Source organism: Bombina bombina, chromosome 5 (genome assembly GCF_027579735.1).
Source record: "Bombina bombina isolate aBomBom1 chromosome 5, aBomBom1.pri, whole genome shotgun sequence".
In the NCBI taxonomy this organism is placed as follows: Eukaryota; Metazoa; Chordata; class Amphibia; order Anura; family Bombinatoridae; genus Bombina; species Bombina bombina.
Genome location: NC_069503.1, coordinates 165,293,367 through 165,317,795, shown reverse-complemented (window position 1 = coordinate 165,317,795; position 24,429 = coordinate 165,293,367). Strand labels below are relative to the sequence as shown.

Genomic DNA, 24,429 nt, shown 5'->3' with positions numbered 1-24,429 from the left:
TAATTACAGTAGACAAAATGACTGCATTGTACTTGACTACAGGGAATATATAGCGCACCTGATTTATGTCATTGGATATAAATCTATATGGTTTTATAGTAGCTGGCGGGCAACTGACATCAACTAAACTTACAGTTTAAACAAACTCTTCACATACAGACGGTGCCCTCGACTAATATTGGCACCATTGGTAAATATGAGCAAAGAAGGCAGTGAAAATTTGTCTTTATTGTTTAACCTTTTGATACACAACAATACTCTGCTCTTGTGGATATCGAAGAAAAAAAATATCTTTGTTAAATATATGTGTGGCACAATTATTAGCACTCCTATGAATTCATATGAGAAAAATATATTTGAAGTATATACCCATTGATATTTTAAATTTTTGTAGTACACCGGGCTGATTAGGAAATTGTTCAACCATGACTTCCTGTTTCTCAGACCTGGAAGAGGATGTGTGTCTATATTGTCTCAGTGCACTGTGAAGAGGATGGTTCCAGTGGCCAAAATATCTCCAAGGTTCATAGCTGGAGAATTATAGAAGTTAGTTGCGTCTTGGGGTCAAAAAGTCTCCAAAACTACAATCCAACGTTACCTACATCACCACAAGTTGTTTGAAAGGGTTGTAAGAAAAATGTCTCAACTTTCATTAAAAAACAAACAGAAGTATCTTCAGTTTGCCAGAAACTACTGGAACTTCAAATGGGATCGGGTTCTATGGTCAGATGAAACCAAAATAGAGCTTTTTGGCAATAAACACTAAAGGTGTTTGCGCACACAGAGAGGTAGCCATATGGGAAAGTACCTCATGCCCATGGTTAAATATTGTGATGGTTCTTTAATGTTTTGTGGGTGTTTTTCTGCCAGAGGACCTAGACATTTTGTTAGGATACATGGTATCATGGACTGATGTTACAGATATTAAATTAACACCTGACTGCCTCTGCCAGAAAGCTTAAAATGGGACGTAATTGGATCTTCCAGCAGGACAATGAACAAAAACATACATCAAAATTAACACAAAAATGGTTAACTGACCACAAAATCAAGGTCCTGCCATGGTCATCCCAGTCTCCTGACTTGAACCCCATAAAAAACATGTGGAGTGAACTGAAGAGGAGAGATTCTGTATGAAGGAATGGTCTTAGATCCCTTTCCATGTATTCTCCAATCTCATTGGGCATTATCGGCGAAGACTCAGAGCTATTATCTTGGCAAAGGGGGTAGCACAAGGTATTGGCTCATAGGGGGCCAATAATTCTGCCACACATATATTTAACAAAGATTTTTATTTTATTTTTGGATAAACGTGCGTTGTGTTTGCAGTTTGATATCCTCGAGAGCAGAGTATTTTTGTGTATTTGGTAAAAAAAAGATGTTTTACAGCCTTCTTTGCTTATATGTATGAGCACAATCGCATTTACTTTTAACTCGTAATATGAGCGATATGCCCGGCGAGAAACCCCTTATCGCTGGTGTGCAAACATTTGTGCTCCACTCATAATCTGGCCCAGTATGGGTAGACTTAATGGGCATTTTGGTTGTTAACTACTGATACATTTTATGTTTCTTGCCTGCACATAGAATAACCTCCCTGCACAATACCATGTTCAACAACAAGGTCCCACTTAGTGTTGCCTACACAGCAATTAAAGTAATTTAATTTTTGTTACATCTAACAGAGGGAATTTAAAATGTTTTACAGTTTTTCATTGGTTTTTTTTTGTCAATATAGAAAAAAAAAGAAAAACTGACTGTGAGGTGTGTTCCTTTCACGAGTATAACTGTTGTAAGTTTGCTTCTCTGCCAATGAGCGAAATGAGCACAATTCCTACATTTAAAGGGACAGTCTAGTCAAAAATAAACTTTCATGATTCAGATAGAGCATGTAATTTTAAACAACTTTCCAGTTTACTTTTATCATCAATGTTGATTTGTTCACTTGGTATTCTTAGTTGAAAGCTAAACCTAGGAGGCTTATATGCAAATGTCTTAGCCCTTTAAGACTGCCTCTTATCTGAATGCATTTTGACATTTTTTTCACGACTAAATCATGAAAGTTATTTTTTTACTTGACTGTCCCTTTAATTTAATTGATGAAAACACACAAATGTAAAACTTACTTTAGAAAGGAGTACTTGCATTTAACATTGCACAAGCAGTTCTGGTGAACTGTTTGTGCATTGCCGCCCCCTGCAGATTTGCGGCCGCTAGCAGGGTGTGTCAATCAGTCCGATCATATAGAATCGGGTGGATTGCAGACTGCAGCCTCAGAGGCTTGCGCAGAAACAGGGGCATCAGGGGCCATAAACTTGTAAAACGAAATGCACACTCTGTTAGTGCGCATTGGCAAACAGACAAAAATCATTCATTTTTGAAAAGATAATAATTGTAAACTAAAACATCTGTTTAAAGATAAAGTGAGTTGGAATTTAGCATCTTAAATTTTCAAGCTGAAACCAAAAAAGCTCTTGTAAGTCATGTAAAAGAACCCAAACTTCCATACATCGACCAATGTCATTATCTAGTACAAGATTGCTGAAAATAGACCATTTAGAATGGCAAGAAATCTACAATTCACATTATCTTTATCCCCCAGGCTATATGACATTTGTTTATTGTGATATTTTAATGAAATAGAGTTAAACACCTGCACTACTGCACATTGTTATATTTACCATCTGGTAAATTAGAACATAAATTAGCCATCCACACAGGGTCTAATGCTTTACTATAAATAGTCTTGTGGAAGGGCTTATGACTGATGCTATAATAATTCATAAATTAGTTTCCATCATAGCAAATGCCAAGCAAACATAAAACAAATGGCTAACTTTTGTTTCTACCTAACTAGAATGTTTTAACCACTTAAAAACAAACATATTGTTTATCAACTAGTGATTTTGGCTGTTTATTTAGTATGGCAATGCTAAACAGCATAATTTAGCCTGTCCGTCATATTACTGAGCTGTTTAAAATGTACGCGTGGAACTGTCATCCAGTCAGAAGCAGTTGTATCAGCTGTTGCCTAACATGGCAGCTTGAAAAAATTCCAACAGATTTGTTTTTGTTTTCTGCTACTTTCACGTTGTAAACTATTGAGAAATCTTAGGTTTTAAAGGACCCCTAAAGTCAAAATTAAAGTTTTGTGAACATGAAAAAAAATCAAATATAGTTCCATTATCAAAACAATCACAGTATTTATTTATATGCATTTTGTGATAGCTGTCACATGTTTCAGGGAAGGGACAATTAGATTAACTTTGAGATTATCCAGAAAATATTCAACTGTTTATTTTAAATTCAAATGAAGTGCAATTGCATTGTCTTTTTATTGTGTATTTTAGTCGGTAGCCCCCATTTCAATCCATCAGTGTTTTAAGTGAAAAACTCAGCACATGATATTTCATCCAGTTGCATTACATAAGCTTTTTAAATTAAAGGGATAGTCTAGAGTTTATTCTTTATTACTTACTAGTCGTAAAGCGCATGTACACTGGCCATTTTATGCAGTTAGATGTCCCACCCGTTCACCCATGCCATGCCCGCTCCTGACGGTCACGCCCCAATCACACCCACTTCCACCCACCCTCTCTGCTGTCGTATCCTCACGGCCTTGACAGATCCTTCCTTACAGCCAGATATGTTTGTCTCGCGCTGCAGTCTCTACTGTGCATGGCTGCATCGGACAAGCATACCTGGCCTTTTATAATATAGGATTGTTACATACCAGACACACATCTTCCAATGGTTTCCACAGCTATAAGCATGTAAGAAGTACATGAAACTTTTCAATAATCATTATTTGTTAGCAGCTGAAAATGGCCGCCCACAGCTTTCTTGTATGACAGTTAAACAGTGCACGTTTAGGGCCAAATTACGAGTGAAGCACATATTAACGTTGCGCTAGAAGTACGATTTTTGCGCTCGTATTATGAGTTGAAAGTAAACTGTTTTCGTTCTTGCGGTAACCAGACTAGAGCAAAAAGCTAAAGTTAGAATATTGCGTGTGGGTTCACGTATTCCCCCATAGAACTCAATGGAGAAAAAAAAAAGTGGAAAAAAAAACTAACACCCCACTCTCGTGCAACCCGATCGCATATTCTCATTTGTGATTTTTTCATAAATAAATATTTCTACATATATGTGATGGTATTTTGGTATATATGTATCACACAATTGGTGGGCAGACCTTGGCGGCCATTTTTGGTTCCTGATAAAAGATTAATATCACTGTACTTCTAACAAGCTTGTAGATGCAGGACCAGTTGCAGGATGCTTCCCTAGTATGTAACAATAAGTAATCAAAATTATATATTGGGTCTAGACTGTCCCTTTAAAGAGACAATAAACAGCTTTTGCTTTTGTGTAAAAATTGTGCTTTGTCCAACACTCCCTAGAGAGGTCAACATGTGAAATCTGCTACTTAGGTTTTTAAACGAGCTGTTTGATTTGCAGCATTTGTGAGTTACAGAATTCACTTTTTAGGCTTTCTATTGGGTATAAAAATAGCACCATTTTTACACACAAGCAAGAAGTGTTTATTGTCATTTTAAGGTTGCAATATATAAGCAGAAATCTTAGGGCCAGATTATGAGTGGAGTGCTGGTATTAGAAGTGGCCCGCAATGTGAACGCGACCTCACGCACTAATGGGAGCCTCGTCTCATGCCGTCAGACACAGCATGAGAACTTAGCGCAGCATAAACTTATATATTTACAAGGAACACACAGTTTCCCATAGAACACTATGTAAAGGCACTTTTCAGTGCCGTATTTTCTAACACACAGCACTATTAACCCCTAAAAGCTGCTTTGTGCTGCTTCATAAACTACAAGACTCTTAAATTTGGGGCCAATTAGGGGATATTTAGAAAATTAACCAGAGATCTGAATTTTCTGAGTGCTAATTCCTACCGTAAGCTCACAGTAGCAATAACCAGCCACTTGTAATGGCTGGTTATTTATTGCGCACGTGATAAATTAGCGCTCCACTTGTAATCTTAAGTAAGTTCTTAAAGTTGTCAGTTCTGGTTTTACAGGGGTGGAAAACCAGCCCCTATGTTTTAAGCAGTGTCCCAATTGTGCTTGCTGGGCTCTCGGGAGAGGGTGCAAAATCACTCATTCTCAACTAGCCAAGATATCAGCCACCCGGCTACGGACCCCTCCACCCAGCTCCACACACAACACACACAGTAACTTTTAACACTCACGATTCTCACTCCATCACCCCTGACTTTGCTCATGAAACACCTATGACTCTGCCTGCGGGCCTCACTCACTCAGTCACCAGCGCTCTGCAGTCCCCAACAAGGACTGGCCCTGAGAGTAAGATAGTCAGTATATGAATAAACAATAGGCTTTTCTCATATGGTTCCTACTTTCACAGGGTTTTAAACAGATCTACATTGAAGCAAAGTATAAAAGTCTCTAAAGAGAATGTAGAACATGGAGGCTAATTAGTTGTCATTGCAGGCCAGTTTATACAATTTTGTGTTCAATTTTAAATAACTTATTTTAATGCTCCAACCTGTAATTACAATCATACGTAAACATTCAGATTATGATACTTTAGCTGTGCATAAGTTTCACAACATAGTGTGATTGATGCTATATTTTACCTTGGTATTTTAATGTATGATGTTTAGTTATGTCTAGTTAACAACTTTGCAATATACTTTCATTATTTTGCCCCCTTTTCACTTCATTTAACTTCAGACTCAAGCCCAGAGTGGATCCTCCCAATAAGGCAAGTGTTGGGTAGAGTTTGGCTATTGGAAAAAAAAATACAGCAAACAAACGGCTAGATTTAGAGTTCTGCGGCCAAAGGGGTGCGTTAGCTACGCATGTATTTTTTCCCCCGCACCTTTTAAATACCGCTGGTATTTAGAGTTCACAGAATGGCTGCGTTAGGCTCCAAAAAGGGAGCGTAGAGCATAATTTACCGCCACTGCAACTCTCAATACCAGCGGTGCTTACGGACGCGGCCAGCTTCAAAAACGTGCTCGTGCACGATTCCCCCATAGAAAACAATGGGGCAGTTTGAGCTGCAAAAAAACCTAACACCTGCAAAAAGCAGCGTTCAGCTCTTAACGCAGCCCCATTGTTTCCTATGGGGAAACAGTTTCTAAGTCTGCACCTAACACCCTAACATGAACCCCGAGTCTAAACACCCCTAACCTTACACTTATTAACCCCTAATCTGCCGCCCCCGCTATCGCTGACCCCTGCATATTTTTTTAACCTCTAATCTGCCGCTCCGTACACCACCGCAACCTACATTATCCCTATGTACCCCTAATCTGCTGCCCCTAACACCGCCGACCCCTATATTATATTTATTAACCCCTAATCTGCCCCCACAACGTCGCCGCTAGCTACCTACAATAATTAACCCCTAATCTGCCGACCGGACCTCACCGCTACTATAATAAATGTATTAACCCCTAATCCGCCTCACTAACCCTATAATAAATAGTATTAACCCCTAATCTGCCCTCCCTAACATCACCGACACCTAACTTCAAGTATTAACCCCTAATCTGCCTACCGGACCCCACCGCTACTCTAATAAATGTATTAACCCCTAAAGCTAAGTCTAACCCTAACACTAACACCCCCCTAAGTTAAATATAATTTTATTCTAACGAAATAAATTAACTCTTATTAAATAAATTATTCCTATTTAAAGCTAAATACTTTACCTGTAAAATAAATCCTAATATAGCTACAATATAAATTATTATTATATTGTAGCTATTTTAGGATTAATATTTATTTTACAGGCAACTTTGTATTTATTTTAACCAGGTACAATAGCTATTAAATAGTTAATAACTATTTAATAGCTACCTAGTTAAAATAATTACCTGTAAAATAAATCCTAACCTAAGTTACAATTAAACCTAACACTACACTATCAATAAATTAATTACATACAAATACCTACAAATAAATACAATTAAATAAACTAACTAAAGTACAAAAAATAAAAAATAACTAAGTTACAAAAATAAAAAAATATTTACAAACATTAGAAAAATATTACAACAATTTTAAACTAATTACACCTACTCTAAGCCCCCTAATAAAATAACAAAGCCCCCCAAAATAAAAAAATGCCCTACCCTATTCTAAAATTAAAATAGAAAAGCTCTTTTACCTTACCAGCCCTTAAAAGGGCCTTTTGCGGGGCATGCCCCAAAGAATTCAGCTCTTTTGCCTGGAAAAAAAAACATACAATACCCCCCCCACCACCCACATACCCCTAATCTAACCCAAACCCCCCTTAAATAAACCTAACACTAAGCCCCTGAAGATCTTCCTACCTTATCTTCACCACACCGGGTATCAGCGATCGGTCCAGGCTCCAATGTCTTTATCCAAGCCCAAGTGGGGGCTGAACGTCCATCCTCCGGGTGAAGTCTTGATCCAAGCGGCGGCTGAAGAAGTCCATCTTCGGGCAGAAGTCTTCATCCTATCCAGGCAGAAGAGGAGATCCGGACCGGCAAACATATTCATCCAAGTGGCATCTTCTATGTTCTTCCATCCGATGACGAGCGGCTCCATCTTGAAGGCCTCCGGCGCGGATCCATCCTCTTCTTCCGATGACTAGACGACGAATGAAGGTTCCTTTAAGGGACGTCATCCAAGATGGCGTCCCTCGAATTCCGATTGGCTGATAGGATTCTATCAGCCAATCGGAATTAAGGTAGGAAAATTCTGATTGGTTGATGAAATCAGCCAATCAGATTCAAGTTCAATCCGATTGGCTGATTGGATCAGCCAATCAGATTGAGCTCACATTCTATTGGCTGATCGGAACAGCCAATAGAATGCGAGCTCAATCTGATTGGCTGATTGGATCAGCCAATCGGAATTTTCCTACCTTAATTCCGATTGGCTGATAGAATCCTATCAGCCAATCGGAATTCGAGGGACGCCATCTTGGATGACGTCCCTTAAAGGAACCTTCATTCGTCGTCTAATCGTCGGAAGAAGAGGATGGATCCACGCTGGAGGTCTTCAAGATGGAGCCGCTCGTCATCGGATGGAAGAACATAGAAGATGCCACTTGGATGAAGATGTTTTCCGGTCCAGAAGATGGACTTCTTCAGCCGCCGCTTGGATCAAGACTTCAGCCGGAGGATGGACGCTCAGCCCCCGCTTGGGCTTGGATCAAGACATCGGAGCCTGGACCGATTGCTGATACCCGGTGTGGTGAAGATAAGGTAGGAAGATCTTCAGGGGCTTAGTGTTAGGTTTATTTAAGGGGGGGGTTGGGTTAGATTAGGGGTATGTGGGTGGTGGGTTGTAATGTTGGGGGGGGTATTGTATGTTTTTTTCCAGGCAAAAGAGCTGAATTCTTTGGGGCATGCCCTGGTAAGGTAAAAGAGCTTTTCTATTTTAAGTTTAGAATAGGGTAGGGCATTTTTTTATTTTGGGGGGCTTTGTTATTTTATTAGGGGGCTTAGAGTAGGTGTAATTAGTTTAAAATTGTTGTAATATTTTTCTAATGTTTGTAAATATTTTTTTATTTTTTGTAACTTAGTTCTTTTTTATTTTTTGTACTTTAGTTAGTTTATTTAATTGTATTTATTTGTAGGTATTTGTATGTAATTAATTTATTGATAGTGTAGTGTTAGGTTTAATTGTAACTTAGGTTAGGATTTATTTTACAGGTAATTTTGTAATTATTTTAACTAGGTAGCTATTAAATAGTTATTAACTATTTAATAGCTATTGTACCTGGTTAAAATAAATACAAAGTTGCCTGTAAAATAAATATTAATCCTAAAATAGCTACAATATAATTATAATTTATATTGTAGCTATATTAGGATTTATTTTACAGGTAAGTATTTAGCTTTAAATAGGATTAATTTATTTAAGAAGAGTTAATTTATTTTGTTAGATAAAAATTACATTTAACTTAGGGGGGTGTTAGTGTTAGGGTTAGACTTAGCTTTAGGGGTTAATAAATTTAATAGAGTAGCGGTGAGGTCCAGTCGGCAGATTAGGGGTTAATACTTGAAGTTAGGTGTCGGTGATGTTAGGGAGGGCAGATTAGGGGTTAATACTATTTATTATAGGGTTATTGAGGCGGGAGTGAGGCGGATTAGGGGTTAATACATTTATTAGAGTAGCGGTGAGGTCCGGTCGGCAGATTAGGGGTTAATAATTGTAGGTAGGTGGAGGCGACATAGGGATAACGTAGGTTGCGGCGGTGTGCGGTCGGCAGATTAGGGGTTAAAAAAATTTAATAGAGTGGCGGCGATGTGGGGGGGCCTCGGTTTAGGGGTACATAGGTAGTTTATGGGTGTTAGTGTACTTTAGAGCACAGTAGTTAAGAGCTTTATGAACCGGCGTTAGCCCAGAAAGCTCTTAACTCCTGGCTTTTTCTGCGGCTGGTGTCTTGTCGTTAGATTTCTAACGCTCACTTCAGCCACGACTCTAAATACCGGCGTTAGAAAGATCCCATTGAAAAGATAGGATACGCAAATGGCGTAGGGGGATATGCGGTATGTAGAAAAATAGAAAATCCACAGCACCACTGTTAGTTTTCAATGCTCTATAAAGCATTGAAAACTTACAGTGGTGCTGTGGATTTTCTATTTTTCTACATATTATTGAGGTTGACAGTCCCTCTCACCACCTGCACCTGTGATACCGTGGAGCTGTACACTGTTCATGCGTATTCTGGGATATGCGGTATGGATAGGTCGCGGCTGCAAAGTGAACGTTAGACCCTTTGCTGACTGACTCTAAATACCAGCGGGCGGTAAAAACCAGCGTTAGGAGCCTCTAACGCTGGTTTTGACGGCTAACGCCAAACTCTAAATCTAGGCGAATATGTTAATTTGTTTTATAAATGTTTAGACTTGGCTATGTTATTATATAGCAAGACAGCATCAATCTTGGGCGGTCTAGCTGGGGAGTCAGGAAGTTGGAGGACCCTACCTACGGAAGCTTTTTTTTTTTTTTTAAAGGGCAGGGAGCAGCTACACTACATAAAATGTGTTTGGGGCCCGTGGAGGGGGTCCTAATGGCAATCGCGGCAGGGGGGGAGGTTGTAGGACCACTACACTACAGAAAACCACAAAAAATTTAAAATAAAATATACATTTAAATAAAGGGGTTTATAGGTACTGGCAGACAGCTGCTAAGATGGCGGCAATAGTTAGGGCAAGGGAGGTTTAGATAGCTGTGTTGGGGGGATCAGGGAGTTTTGAGGGTTAGGGCAATCCTACACCGCAGAAAAACAAAAGCAACATTTTTTTTTATTTATTATTGGCAGACTGTCTGCCAGTACTTAAGATGGGGGTGACCAGTGGGGGGGTGGGGGAGGGAAGAAGACTGTTTGGAAGGAAACTGGTAGGGATCAGGGGGTGGGCAGTGTCAGTGAAGTCTTGATCCAAGCGGCGGCTGAAGAAGTCCATCTTCGGGCAGAAGTCTTCATCCTATCCAGGCAGAAGAGGAGATCCGGACCGGCAAACATATTCATCCAAGTGGCATCTTCTATGTTCTTCCATCCGATGACGAGCGGCTCCATCTTGAAGGCCTCCGGCGCGGATCCATCCTCTTCTTCCGATGACTAGACGACGAATGAAGGTTCCTTTAAGGGACGTCATCCAAGATGGCGTCCCTCGAATTCCGATTGGCTGATAGGATTCTATCAGCCAATCGGAATTAAGGTAGGAAAATTCTGATTGGTTGATGAAATCAGCCAATCAGATTCAAGTTCAATCCGATTGGCTGATTGGATCAGCCAATCAGATTGAGCTCACATTCTATTGGCTGATCGGAACAGCCAATAGAATGCAAGCTCAATCTGATTGGCTGATTGGATCAGCCAATCGGAATTTTCCTACCTTAATTCCGATTGGCTGATAGAATCCTATCAGCCAATCGGAATTCGAGGGACGCCATCTTGGATGACGTCCCTTAAAGGAACCTTCATTCGTCGTCTAATCGTCGGAAGAAGAGGATGGATCCACGCTGGAGGTCTTCAAGATGGAGCCGCTCGTCATCGGATGGAAGAACATAGAAGATGCCACTTGGATGAAGATGTTTGCCGGTCCAGAAGATGGACTTCTTCAGCCGCCGCTTGGATCAAGACTTCAGCCGGGGGATGGACGCTCAGCCCCCGCTTGGGCTTGGATCAAGACATCGGAGCCTGGACCGATTGCTGATACCCGGTGTGGTGAAGATAAGGTAGGAAGATCTTCAGGGGCTTAGTGTTAGGTTTATTTAAGGGGGGGTTGGGTTAGATTAGGGGTATGTGGGTGGTGGGTTGTAATGTTGGGGGGGGTATTGCATGTTTTTTTCCAGGCAAAAGAGCTGAATTCTTTGGGGCATGCCCTGGTAAGGTAAAAGAGCTTTTCTATTTTAAGTTTAGAATAGGGTAGGGCATTTTTTTATTTTGGGGGGCTTTGTTATTTTATTAGGGGGCTTAGAGTAGGTGTAATTAGTTTAAAATTGTTGTAATATTTTTCTAATGTTTGTAAATATTTTTTTATTTTTTGTAACTTAGTTCTTTTTTATTTTTTGTACTTTAGTTAGTTTATTTAATTGTATTTATTTGTAGGTATTTGTATGTAATTAATTTATTGATAGTGTAGTGTTAGGTTTAATTGTAACTTAGGTTAGGATTTATTTTACAGGTAATTTTGTAATTATTTTAACTAGGTAGCTATTAAATAGTTATTAACTATTTAATAGCTATTGTACCTGGTTAAAATAAATACAAAGTTGCCTGTAAAATAAATATTAATCCTAAAATAGCTACAATATAATTATAATTTATATTGTAGCTATATTAGGATTTATTTTACAGGTAAGTATTTAGCTTTAAATAGGATTAATTTATTTAAGAAGAGTTAATTTATTTTGTTAGATAAAAATTATATTTAACTTAGGGGGGTGTTAGTGTTAGGGTTAGACTTAGCTTTAGGGGTTAATAAATTTAATAGAGTAGCGGTGAGGTCCGGTCGGCAGATTAGGGGTTAATACTTGAAGTTAGGTGTCGGTGATGTTAGGGAGGGCAGATTAGGGGTTAATACTATTTATTATAGGGTTATTGAGGCGGGAGTGAGGCGGATTAGGGGTTAATACATTTATTAGAGTAGCGGTGAGGTCCGGTCGGCCGATTAGGGGTTAATAATTGTAGGTAGGTGGAGGCGACATAGGGATAACGTAGGTTGCGGCGGTGTGCGGTCGGCAGATTAGGGGTTAAAAAAATTTAATAGAGTGGCGGCGATGTGGGGGGGCCTCGGTTTAGGGGTACATAGGTAGTTTATGGGTGTTAGTGTACTTTAGAGCACAGTAGTTAAGAGCTTTATGAACCGGCGTTAGCCCAGAAAGCTCTTAACTCCTGGCTTTTTCTGCGGCTGGTGTCTTGTCGTTAGATTTCTAACGCTCACTTCAGCCACGACTCTAAATACCGGCGTTAGAAAGATCCCATTGAAAAGATAGGATACGCAAATGGCGTAGGGGGATATGCGGTATGTAGAAAAATAGAAAATCCACAGCACCACTGTTAGTTTTCAATGCTTTATAGAGCATTGAAAACTAACAGTGGTGCTGTGGATTTTCTATTTTTCTACATATTATTGAGGTTGACAGTCCCTCTCACCACCTGCACCTGTGATACCGTGGAGCTGTACACTGTTCATGCGTATTCTGGGATATGCGGTATGGATAGGTCGCGGCTGCAAAGTGAACGTTAGACCCTTTGCTGACTGACTCTAAATACCAGCGGGCGGTAAAAACCAGCGTTAGGAGCCTCTAACGCTGGTTTTGACGGCTAACGCCAAACTCTAAATCTAGGCGAATATGTTAATTTGTTTTATAAATGTTTAGACTTGGCTATGTTATTATATAGCAAGACAGCATCAATCTTGGGCGGTCTAGCTGGGGAGTCAGGAAGTTGGAGGACCCTACCTACGGAAGCTTTTTTTTTTTTTTTTAAAGGGCAGGGAGCAGCTACACTACATAAAATGTGTTTGGGGCCCGTGGAGGGGGTCCTAATGGCAATCGCGGCAGGGGGGGAGGTTGTAGGACCACTACACTACAGAAAACCACAAAAAATTTAAAATAAAATATACATTTAAATAAAGGGGTTTATAGGTACTGGCAGACAGCTGCTAAGATGGCGGCAATAGTTAGGGCAAGGGAGGTTTAGATAGCTGTGTTGGGGGGATCAGGGAGTTTTGAGGGTTAGGGCAATCCTACACCGCAGAAAAACAAAAACAACATTTTTTTTTATTTATTATTGGCAGACTGTCTGCCAGTACTTAAGATGGGGGTGACCAGTGGGGGGGTGGGGGAGGGAAGAAGACTGTTTGGAAGGAAACTGGTAGGGATCAGGGGGTGGGCAGTGTCAGGTAGGAGGCTAATCTCTACGCTTAAGATAACATTAACTTCACTGCCTAGATTAATAGGTGTGGTGAGCAGCTGCAATTAGCAGCCTTCTAATTACCAAAAAGCAATGGCAGCGCCATATTTGTCTGCTATTTCTGAACAAAGGGCATCCCAGAAAAACTTTTACAAACATTTGTGCTATGATTGCACAAGCAGAATGTAAATAATTTCTGTGAGAAACCCAAAGTTTGTGAAAAAAGTAAAAAAATTTTTTAACTTGAAGGCATTTGGCGGTGAAATGGTGGCATGAAATATACCAAAATGGGCCTAGATCAATACCTTGGGTTCTCTACTTAAATATATATAGATTTAAAAAATAATATAAAAAAACAAGGCTCTGTTTCTGTTTAAATGGAGTGCTACCAAAATGCTAAAAATGCTCTGGTGTTTTGGGCAAGTTTTTGTCTGGAAGTGCCGGTAGTGAAGGGGTTAAGCAGCCTTTCAGTGTCAAATCTCTCACGCCTAGATTTAGAGTTCTGCGGTAGCCGTCAAAACCAGCGTTAGGGGGTCCTAACGCTGGTTTTTACCGCCCGCTGGTATTTAGAGTCAGTCAGGAAAGGGTCTAACGCTCACTTTCCAGCCGCGACTTTTCCATACCGCAGATCCCCCTACGCCATTTGTGTATCCTATCTTTTCAATGGGATCTTTCTAACGCCGGTATTTAGAGTCTTGGCTGAAGTGAGCGTTAGAAATCTAACGACAAAACTCCAGCCGCAGAAAAAAGTCAGGAGTTAAGAGCTTTATGGGCTAACGCCGGTTCATAAAGCTCTTAACTACTGTGCTCTAAAGTACACTAACACCCATAAACTACCTATGTACCCCTAAACCGAGGCCCCCCCACATCGCCGCCACTCTATTAAATTTTTTTAACCCCTAATCTGCCGACCGCACACCGCCGCAACCTACGTTATCCCTATGTACCCCTAATCTGCTGCCCCTAACACCGCCGACCCCTATATTATATTTATTAACCCCTAATCTGCCCCCCACAACGTCGCCGACACCTACCTACACTTATTAACCCCTAATCTGCCGACCGGACCTCGCCGCTACTCTAATAAATGTATTAACCCCTAAACCGCCACACTCCTGCCTCAATAACCCTATAATAAATATTATTAACCCCTAATCTGCCCTCCCTAACATCGCCGACACCTAACTTCAAGTATTAACCCCTAATCTCCCTACTGGACCTCACCGCTACTCTAATAAATGTATTAACCCCTAAAGCTAAGTCTAACCCTAACACTAACACCCCCCTAAGTTAAATATAATTTAAATCTAACTAAATAAATTAACTCTTATTAAATAAATTATTCCTATTTAAAGCTAAATACTTACCTGTAAAATAAATCCTAATATAGCTACAATATAAATTATAATTATATTGTAGCTATTTTACGATTAATATTTATTTTACAGGCAACTTTGTAATTATTTTAACCAGGTACAATAGCTATTAAATAGTTAATAACTATTTAATAGCTACCTAGTTAAAATAATTTCAAAATTACCTGTAAAATAAATCCTAACCTAAGTTACAATTAAACCTAACACTACACTATCAATAAATTAATTACATAAAATACCTACAATTAAATCTAACACTACACTATCAATAAATTAATTACATAAAATACCTACAATTAAATCTAACACTACACTATCAATAAATTAATTACATGAAATACCTACAAATAAATACAATTAAATAAACTAACTAACGTACAAAAAATAAAAAAAGCTACGTTACAAAAAATAAAGAAAATTAATTACAAACATTATAAAAATATTACAATTTTAAGCTAATTACACCTACTCTAAGCCCCCTAATAAAATAACAAAGCCCCCCAAAATAAAAAAATGCCCTACCCCATTCTAAAATTAAAATAGAAAAGCTCTTTTACCTTACCAGCCCTTAAAAGGGCTTTTTGCGGGGCATGCCCCAAAGAATTCAGCTCTTTTGCCTGTAAAAAAAAACATACAATACCCCCCCCCAACATTACAACCCACCACCCACATACCCCTAATCTAACCCAAACCCCCCTTAAATAAACCTAACTCTAAGCCCCTGAAGATCTTCCTACCTTGTCTTCACCATGCCAGGTATCACACCGATCCGTCCAGGCTCCGAAATCTTCATCCAAGCCCAAGCGGGGGCTGGCGATCCATCATCCGGCTGAAGTCTTCTATCAAACGGCGGCTGAAGAGATCTAGAAGAGGCTCCAAAGTCTTCATCCTATCCGGGAAGAAGAGGAGATCCGGACCGGCAACCATCTTGATCCAAGCGGCATCTTCTATCTTCATCCGATGACAAGCGGCTCCATCTTGAAGACCTCCAGCCCGGATCCATCCTCTTCTTCCGACGTCCTAAGTCCGAATGAAGGTTCCTTTAAATGACATCATCCAAGATGGCGTCCCTCGAATTCCGATTGGCTGATAGGATTCTATCAGCCAATCGGAATTAAGGTAGGAAAAATCTGATTGGCTGATGGAATCAGCCAATCAGATTCAAGTTCAATCCGATTGGCTGATCCAATCAGCCAATCAGATTGAGCTCGCATTCTATTGGCTGATCGGAACAGCCAATAGAATGCAAGCTCAATCTGATTGGCTGATTCAATCAGCCAATCAGATTTTCCCTACCTTAATTCCGATTGGCTGATAGAATCCTATCAGCCAATCGGAATTCGAGGGACGCCATCTTGGATGACGTCATTTAAAGGAACCTTCATTCGGACTTAGGACGTCGGAAGAAGAGGATGGATCCGCGCTGGAGGTCTTCAAGATGGAGCCGCTTGTCATCGGATGAAGATTGAAGATGCCGCTTGGATCAAGATGGTTGCCGGTCCGGATCTCCTCTTCTTCCCGGATAGGATGAAGACTTTGGAGCCTCTTCTGGATCTCTTCAGCCGCCGCTTTATAGAAGACTTCAGCCGGATGATGGATCGCCAGCCCCCGCTTGGGCTTGGATGAAGATTTCGGAGCCTGGAACGATCGGTGATACCTGGCATGGTGAAGACAAGGTAGGAAGATCTTCCGGGGCTTAGAGTTAGGTTTATTTAAGGGGGTTTGGGTTAGATTAGGGGTATGTGGGTGGTGGGTTGTAATGTTGGGGGGCGTATTGTATGTTTTTTTTTACAGGCAAAAGAGCTGAATTCTTTGGGGCATGCCCCGCAAAAAGCCCTTTTAAGGGCTGGTAAGGTAAAAGAGCTTTTCTATTTTAATTTTAGAATAGGGTAGGGCATTTTTTTATTTTGGGGGGCTTTGTTATTTTATTAGGGGGCTTAGAGTAGGTGTAATTAGCTTAAAATTGTTGTAATATTTTTATAATGCTTGTAATTAATTTTTTCTTTTTTGTAACGTAGCTTTTTTTATTTTTTGTACTTTATTTAGTTTATTTAATTGTATTTATTTGTAGGTATTTCATGTAATTAATTTATTGATAGTGTAGTGTTAGATTTAATTGTAGGTATTTTATTTAATTAATTTATTGATAGTGTAGTGTTAGGTTTAATTGTAACTTAGGTTAGGATTTATTTTACAGGTAATTTTGAAATTATTTTAACTAGGTAGCTATTAAATAGTTATTAACTATTTAATAGCTATTGTACCTGGTTAAAATAATTACAAAGTTGCCTGTAAAATAAATATTAATCGTAAAATAGCTACAATATAATTATAATTTATATTGTAGCTATATTAGGGTTTATTTTACAGGTAAGTTTTTAGCTTTAAATAGGAATAATTTATTTAATAAGATTTAATTTATTTTGTTAGATTTAAATTATATTTAATTTAGGGGGGTGTTAGGGTTAGGGTTAGACTTAGCTTTAGTGGTTAATACATTTATTAGAGTAGCAGCGAGGTCCGGTCGGCAGATTAGGGGTTAATACTTGAAGTTAGGTGTCAGTGATGTTATTGAGGGCAGATTAGGGGTTAATACTATTTATTATAGGGTTATTGAGACGGGAGTGAGGCGGATTAGGGGTTAATACATTTATTAGAGTAGCGGTGAGGTCCGGTCGGCAGATTAGGGGTTAATTATTGTAGGTAGCTGGCGGCGACATTGTGGGGGGCAGATTAGGGGTTAATAAATATAATATAGGGGTCGGCGGTGTTAGGGGCAGCAGATTAGGGGTACATAGAGATAACGTAGGTTGCGGCGGTGTACGGAGCGGCAGATTAGGGGTTAAAAAAAATATGCAGGGGTCAGCGATAGCGGGGGCGGCAGATTAGGGGTTAATAAGTGTAAGGTTAGGGGTGTTTAGACTCTGGGTACATGTTAGGGTGTTAGGTGCAGACGTAGGAAGTGTTTCCCCATAGGAAACAATGGGGCTGCGTTAGGAGCTGAACGCTGCTTTTTTGCAGGTGTTAGGTTTTTTTTCAGCTCAAACTGCCCCATTGTTTTCTATGGGGGAATCGTGCACAAGCACGTTTTTTAAGCTGGCCGCGTCCGTAAGCACCGCTTGTATTGAGAGTTGCAGTGGCGGTAAATTATGCTCTATGCTCCCTTTTTGGAGCCTAACGCTGCCCTTCTGTGAACTCTAAATACCAGCGGTATTTAAAAGGTGCCGGAGAAAAAAAGCACGCGTAGCTAACGCACCCCTTTGGCCGCAGAACTCTAAATCTAGCCGTCAGTTTGCTAAGAGTAATATGTGCAATTCCTTACCCAATCCTTACTTCAATTTGCTGAGCTACAAATTCACATGTAAACAATTTCAGAATAGTATTACTGGAACAGGGGACAAAATAAATATTGAAAGTATATAGCAGAGGATTTTTTTGTTTTATTTTACAATATTAAGGCGTTTTAATGTACCTTTAAAGGAATTATTTATTACTGTAAAATAAAATTTCTAAATCCTTCATGAAATTATTTTTATATGTTCTGTAACTACTGTTGGCATTAAATGAAAGATTCTTTTTAAATTGTATAATGTACGTTTAGGTTTACAATTTATTGCATATTCTGCTGTCCATTAAATTAATCGTAAACGAATATTCATTAACAAACTAATGTTAACGAATATTTGTCTGAAATGAGTGAGCAAATGAACGAATTTCGGACTAAACAAATAAAAAAATCAACAAAATGAATATTTCGGACTAAACTATTTTTTTGACGTTGTACATTTCTAGTAATTCTTTATGTGGAACCATATACTGTTTTTTTATCTTAAAACAAAGGTGTAAAGGGACAGCATGGTCAAAATTGAAATGTGCATGAGCGCATGTTTAATTTTAAATAGAAGCAGATTTTCAATATACTTTAGCAAAAATGCCATTATACCATTAGCAAAAATGCTTTTAGTAAAAGTTATCAGTTCCAGCTGCATATGCTTTGACGAGAGCAACAGGATTCAGACAGCGTACCTGCTCATGGTGTGTATTGCTTCAGTGTTAACTTAAAGGGACATGAAACTCACATTTTATTCTTGCATGATTCAAATGGAGCATATGAGTATAAACAACTTTCCAATTGACTTATACAGGCCCATTTATTAAGCTCCGTACGGAGCTTGAAGGGCTGTGTTTCTGGCGAGTCTTCAGACTCGCCAGAAACACAACTTATGAAGCAGCGGTTTAAAGACCGCTGCTTCATAACCCTGTCCGCCTGCTCTGAACAGGCGGACAGGAATCGCCGGAAATCAACCCGATCGAATACGATCGGGTTGATTGACACCTCCCTGCTGGCGGCCGATTGCCCGCGAGTCAGCAGGGGGCGGCATTGCACCAGCAGCTCTTGTGAGCTGCTGGTGCAATGTTAAATGCGGAGAGCGTATTGCTCTCCGCATTTAGCGAGGTCTTGCGGACCTGATCCGCAGTGTCGGATCAGGTCCGCAAGCCCTTTGATAAATTGGGGCCAGATTCTCTAATTTGTTTTGTTCTCTTGGTATTCTTTGTTAAAATGGATAACTAGGTAGGCTTAGGAGCTGCTGATTGGTGCACGGCCTCATGTTGTTGGTACACCCAATGCCTTAAATAGCTCCCAGTAATGTATTGTGGCTTCTTCATCAAATTATACCAAGAGAACAAAACAAATTAGATTATAGAAGTCAATTGGAAAGTTATTTAAAATCAAATGCTCTATTTGAATCATGAAAAAAAATGGGGTTATATGTCTGATTTGTGTCATGTAAACTACTGCTGACTGTGAGAAGGAGTAGTGTTTGATTGCTGGTGCATGATACAGCTACAGCATATGTGCGTATGACGCTAAAAAAGAGTTATTGCTTTACTAGAAGCATTTTTGCTTATGGAAGTATATTGCAAAAATACTTCTATTCAAAATGTAAGTGTTCATTTCAGTTATGAACCTTTCTATCCCTTTAAATCAGTGCACAGTGTAAATGTGTACATCTCTAACATAGTACTATATTAACTTAACACAGGCTCAAGCTTTTTCAGCCAAAAAAATCCTTGAAGGTTAATTTTACTTTTTTATTCATTTCTTATTCTGTCTCTAAAACCTTTGTATTTTATATTTTAGGAAATGTTTATAGAGAATGTCTTGAAAATGGAACCTGGGCGTCCAGGATGAATTATTCACACTGTGTACCTATTTTGGATAACAAGGTGAGACAATTTATTGCTTTAGCTCTACCTAAAAGAACATGGATAGAAATATTAAACTTTTATGATTCTGATAAAGCTGTAAAAAAAAAAAGTTTTAAAATGTACTCTTGTTTATTGGAATACTGAGGTAGCCTTAGGAACATGCACGTATCTTGAAGTCTATATATAATATTGTTGTAAAACATTATGAGCTCAGGAGTGTGCACGTGCAGAGCTCGAAACATGTGCGCACTCCTGAGTCTACCTCAATATGCACTTAATATACATTTAATCAAAGTACACAAAAAAATGATAATAGTAAATTGGATTTTTATTTAAAGTTGCCTATGCGGTCTGAATTATAAAAAAAACAAAGAAATGCTGTATTTAAAATGCTGGTGCACTGAGAATATCTAGCTGTTTCACATGCACGTGCAGAGAAAAATATTAGCAATAAAACATTGATCACTTTTACTAGAAGCATTTTTGCCAATACATGTATATTGCAAATATGTTTCTATTTAAATATGTAATTCATCTATGTGCATGTAAATTTTGACTGGAATGTCCCTTTAAACACTGTACAAAGTGCTTAGTTCATAAGAACTGTAATGTAACCCTACAAAGTTTGAACAGACCATTGTATATATAAGTTTAGGTTGTATTACCAGAAAAACTTTTACGGGAAAAAATTTTTACGCAGGTTTGCAGATTAGCACATCCCCTACCTGCGCTAAAGCCGAAGGCCCTAGGATTTGCCACGCTAAGCCTCCTATTAGCGCAGCCCAGGCCTCTAAGAAGAAGGTTCGGCATTAACGCAGCCCTCCAGTGTGCTAGAGGTATATATCTAGGGTGACCATATTGCCGCTTTAAAAAGGGACACATATGAAAAATACATATGTCAGGGTTCTTATACAAAACATTTATTTAAACAGCCCTGACATATGTGTCCCTTTTTAAAGCGGCAATATGGTCACCTTATATATAACACTACCAGTGAACATCTGTAGCAAAGGAACATTTGCATTCCTTTTAACTAAAACAAATGTAAATGTTCCACGAGTATTCATTATTCGTTTCATTTAAAACACAAATACTGAATAGTGCAGCAGACAATTTCCCCAAATATTTGTTCAGAAAGATTTGGCTGAACCCACTTTATTTTTGCTGCACATGTATAATTGTTAATGATTAGTGCTGCACATATATAATTGTTAATGATTAGTGCTGCACATATATAATTGTTAATGATTAGTGCTGCACATATATAATTGTTAATGATTAGTGCTGCACATATATAATTGTTAATGATTAGTGCTGCACATATATAATTGTATAATGATTAGTGCTGCACATATATAATTGTATAATGATTAGTGCTGCACATGTATAATTGTTAATGATTAGTGCTGCACATATATAATTGTATAATGATTAGTGCTGCACATATATAATTGTATAATGATTAGTGCTGCACATATATAATTGTATAATGATTAGTGCTGCACATATATAATTGTTAATGATTAGTGCTGCACATATATAATTGTATAATGATTAGTGCTGCACATGTATAATTGTATAATGATTAGTGCTGCACATATATAATTGTATAATGATTAGTGCTGCACATATATAATTGTATAATGATTAGTGCTGCACATATATAATTGTATAATGATTAGTGCTGCACATATATAATTGTATAATGATTAGTGCTGCACATATATAATTGTATAATGATTAGTGCTGCACATATATAATTGTATAATGATTAGTGCTGCACATATATAATTGTATAATGATTAGTGCTGCACATATATAATTGTTAATGATTAGTGCTGCACATATATAATTGTATAATGATTAGTGCTGCACATATATAATTGTATAATGATTAGTGCTGCACATATATAATTGTATAATGATTAGTGCTGCACATATATAATTGTATAATGATTAGTGATGCACATATATAATTGTATAATGATTAGTGCTGCACATATATAATTGTATAATGATTAGTGCTGCACATATATAATTGTATAATGATTAGTGCTGCACATATATAATTGTATAATGATTAGTGCTGCACATGTATAATTGTTAATGATTAGTGCTGCACATATATAATTGTATAATGATTAGTGCTGCACATATATAATTGTATAATGATTAGTGCTGCACATATATAATTGTATAATTATTAGTGCTGCACATATATAATTGTATAATGATTAGTGCTGCACATATATAATTGTATAATGATTAGTGCTGCACATATATAATTGTATAATGATTAGTGCTGCACATATATAATTGTATAATGATTAGTGCTGCACATATATAATTGTATAATGATTAGTGCTGCACATATATAATTGTATAATGATTAGTGCTGCACATATATAATTGTATAATGATTAGTGCTGCACATGTATAATTGTTAATGATTAGTGCTGCACATATATAATTGTATAATGATTAGTGCTGCACATATATAATTGTATAATGATTAGTGCTGCACATATATAATTGTATAATGATTAGTGCTGCACATATATAATTGTATAATGATTAGTGCTGCACATATATAATTGTATAATGATTAGTGCTGCACATGTATAATTGTTAATGATTAGTGCTGCACATATATAATTGTATAATGATTAGTGCTGCACATATATAATTGTATAATGATTAGTGCTGCACATGTATAATTGTTAATGATTAGTCAGGTAAAAAATATTGACTGCTGCACAAGTATAGTTAAAACTTTTCTTGCAACACTGCTGCCCATATAGTTTTCCAGTCACATATAAGCTCCTAAGCCTACCTACCCGCTTTTCACAGGATACCATGAAAGCAAACTAAATGTGGCAATAGAAAGAAATCTATAATTAAACATGTTTCTTATACATTGCACTGGGATTTTTTTATTTCTTTAAAATTAGTGATTTGAAACATATGCACAGATAAACTAGACTAGAGGGAAATTATATTCCAAAACAGAATAGAGATGTGCATTAGTTTTGTTACGAATACACATTGGTAACAAAAAGTGGATATTCATTTTGTTTTGACAAATTGAATATCTAAATAAATGCACAAACGAAAACAAAAGAAGATTAATAAATACTGGTAAAATTTGTATTCGTTAGTGCAGGTCCTGGGAGCAGAACCGTTTAGCTTGCAAGAAGATGATCAAGTTACCGTGCTCTCCAGCATGCAAAAGAAAGTATAAAGCTACAGGCAAAAGAGTTCACCTAACAAAAAACAAATCTAAATGTTTAACAAAAATTAGTGCAGCCACCAAATATTTGGAAAAAACGATTGTCCCTTAAAGTGAAGGTCAATTTTGATGAATTAGTGCCTGGTTTTTAATAATCCTATTAAAAACAAGGACACTTTAATTCATCAAAATTGACATTTCCTTTGTTTTGTTCAAAAACGTACCTTTTAATCCTGACAGCCGCTGTAGCGCTTCCCCCGGCCGTCGGAAGCCTCTTCATACGTCAGAAATGACGAATCCGGCTTCCTCCAATCACGGCTCCCCCCCCCCCCCCCGCCAGGGGAATCATGGCCTGAGGTAACTCCATGATTGGAGGAAGCCGGATTCGTCATTTAGGGCTTGCGACGGGCAGAGGAAGCGCTGCAGCGGCTGTCAGGATTAAAAGGTACATTTTTGAAGAAAACTAGTGAAATTTCAATTTTGATGAATTAAAGTGCCCTTGTTTTTAATAGGATTATTAAAAACCGGGCACTAATTTAACAAAATTGACCTTCACTTTAATATTCATTAAAAAAATGTTGTCAGAAACGACATTTTCCTGGCTGCACAAGTCTAAACAGAATATATAGCATTATTTGTATTTTTCTACATCTATATTTTATAAAAAATGTTACCTTTGTGTTGTAATATTTCTTATTTGATAAAAAAAAAATTCTGGTGTACCTAGAGGCAGAACAGATTTACTTTAGTCATAGAAACTAGAGTGTAGGAAATGGTTTCTAATGCCTTTTTTTATGAGGAATTAAGTTACTTCATTTTCCTTTTGAGGCTCAGATTCTTTGAAGGATACTTGTATTGTTTGTCAGATGTGTACTATAATATTTGTAAGTGATAAGAAATAGAATATATGAAAATGATATGTTTGTATGTATTTGTATACAGTATCATTAAAAGCAAAAGGATTAGTTACTTTGATGTAAGAAAAGAAGCAAAATATCTGTAGTAAAGATATACGCACTGTATGTATTATTTACTGCTTTGTAACAGTTAATGTCTTTGAATAAAAGCAGATGTGTTAAATTAATATTATTTATATATGCTGTTTAAATATATATATACATATATATACTATATTTATATATATATATATATATATATACAGTATGTCTATCTATATTTCCATCTATCTATTTGTGTTAATTCCATCTCTATCTA

At 37.8% G+C, this 24,429-nt stretch overlaps 1 protein-coding gene across 2 annotated transcripts in view; it reads left to right on the top strand.

Annotated features, from left to right (window-relative positions):
* The window catches only part of CRHR2 (corticotropin releasing hormone receptor 2), a 403,668-nt gene that overhangs the window by 183,841 nt on the left and 195,398 nt on the right, over positions 1-24,429 (top strand). For both annotated transcript variants that reach the window (XM_053712941.1, XM_053712942.1), the window contains exon 3: positions 19,918-20,003. In XM_053712941.1, the coding sequence (XP_053568916.1) occupies positions 19,918-20,003 (86 nt within the window). The remainder of the gene's footprint in view (positions 1-19,917; positions 20,004-24,429) is intronic.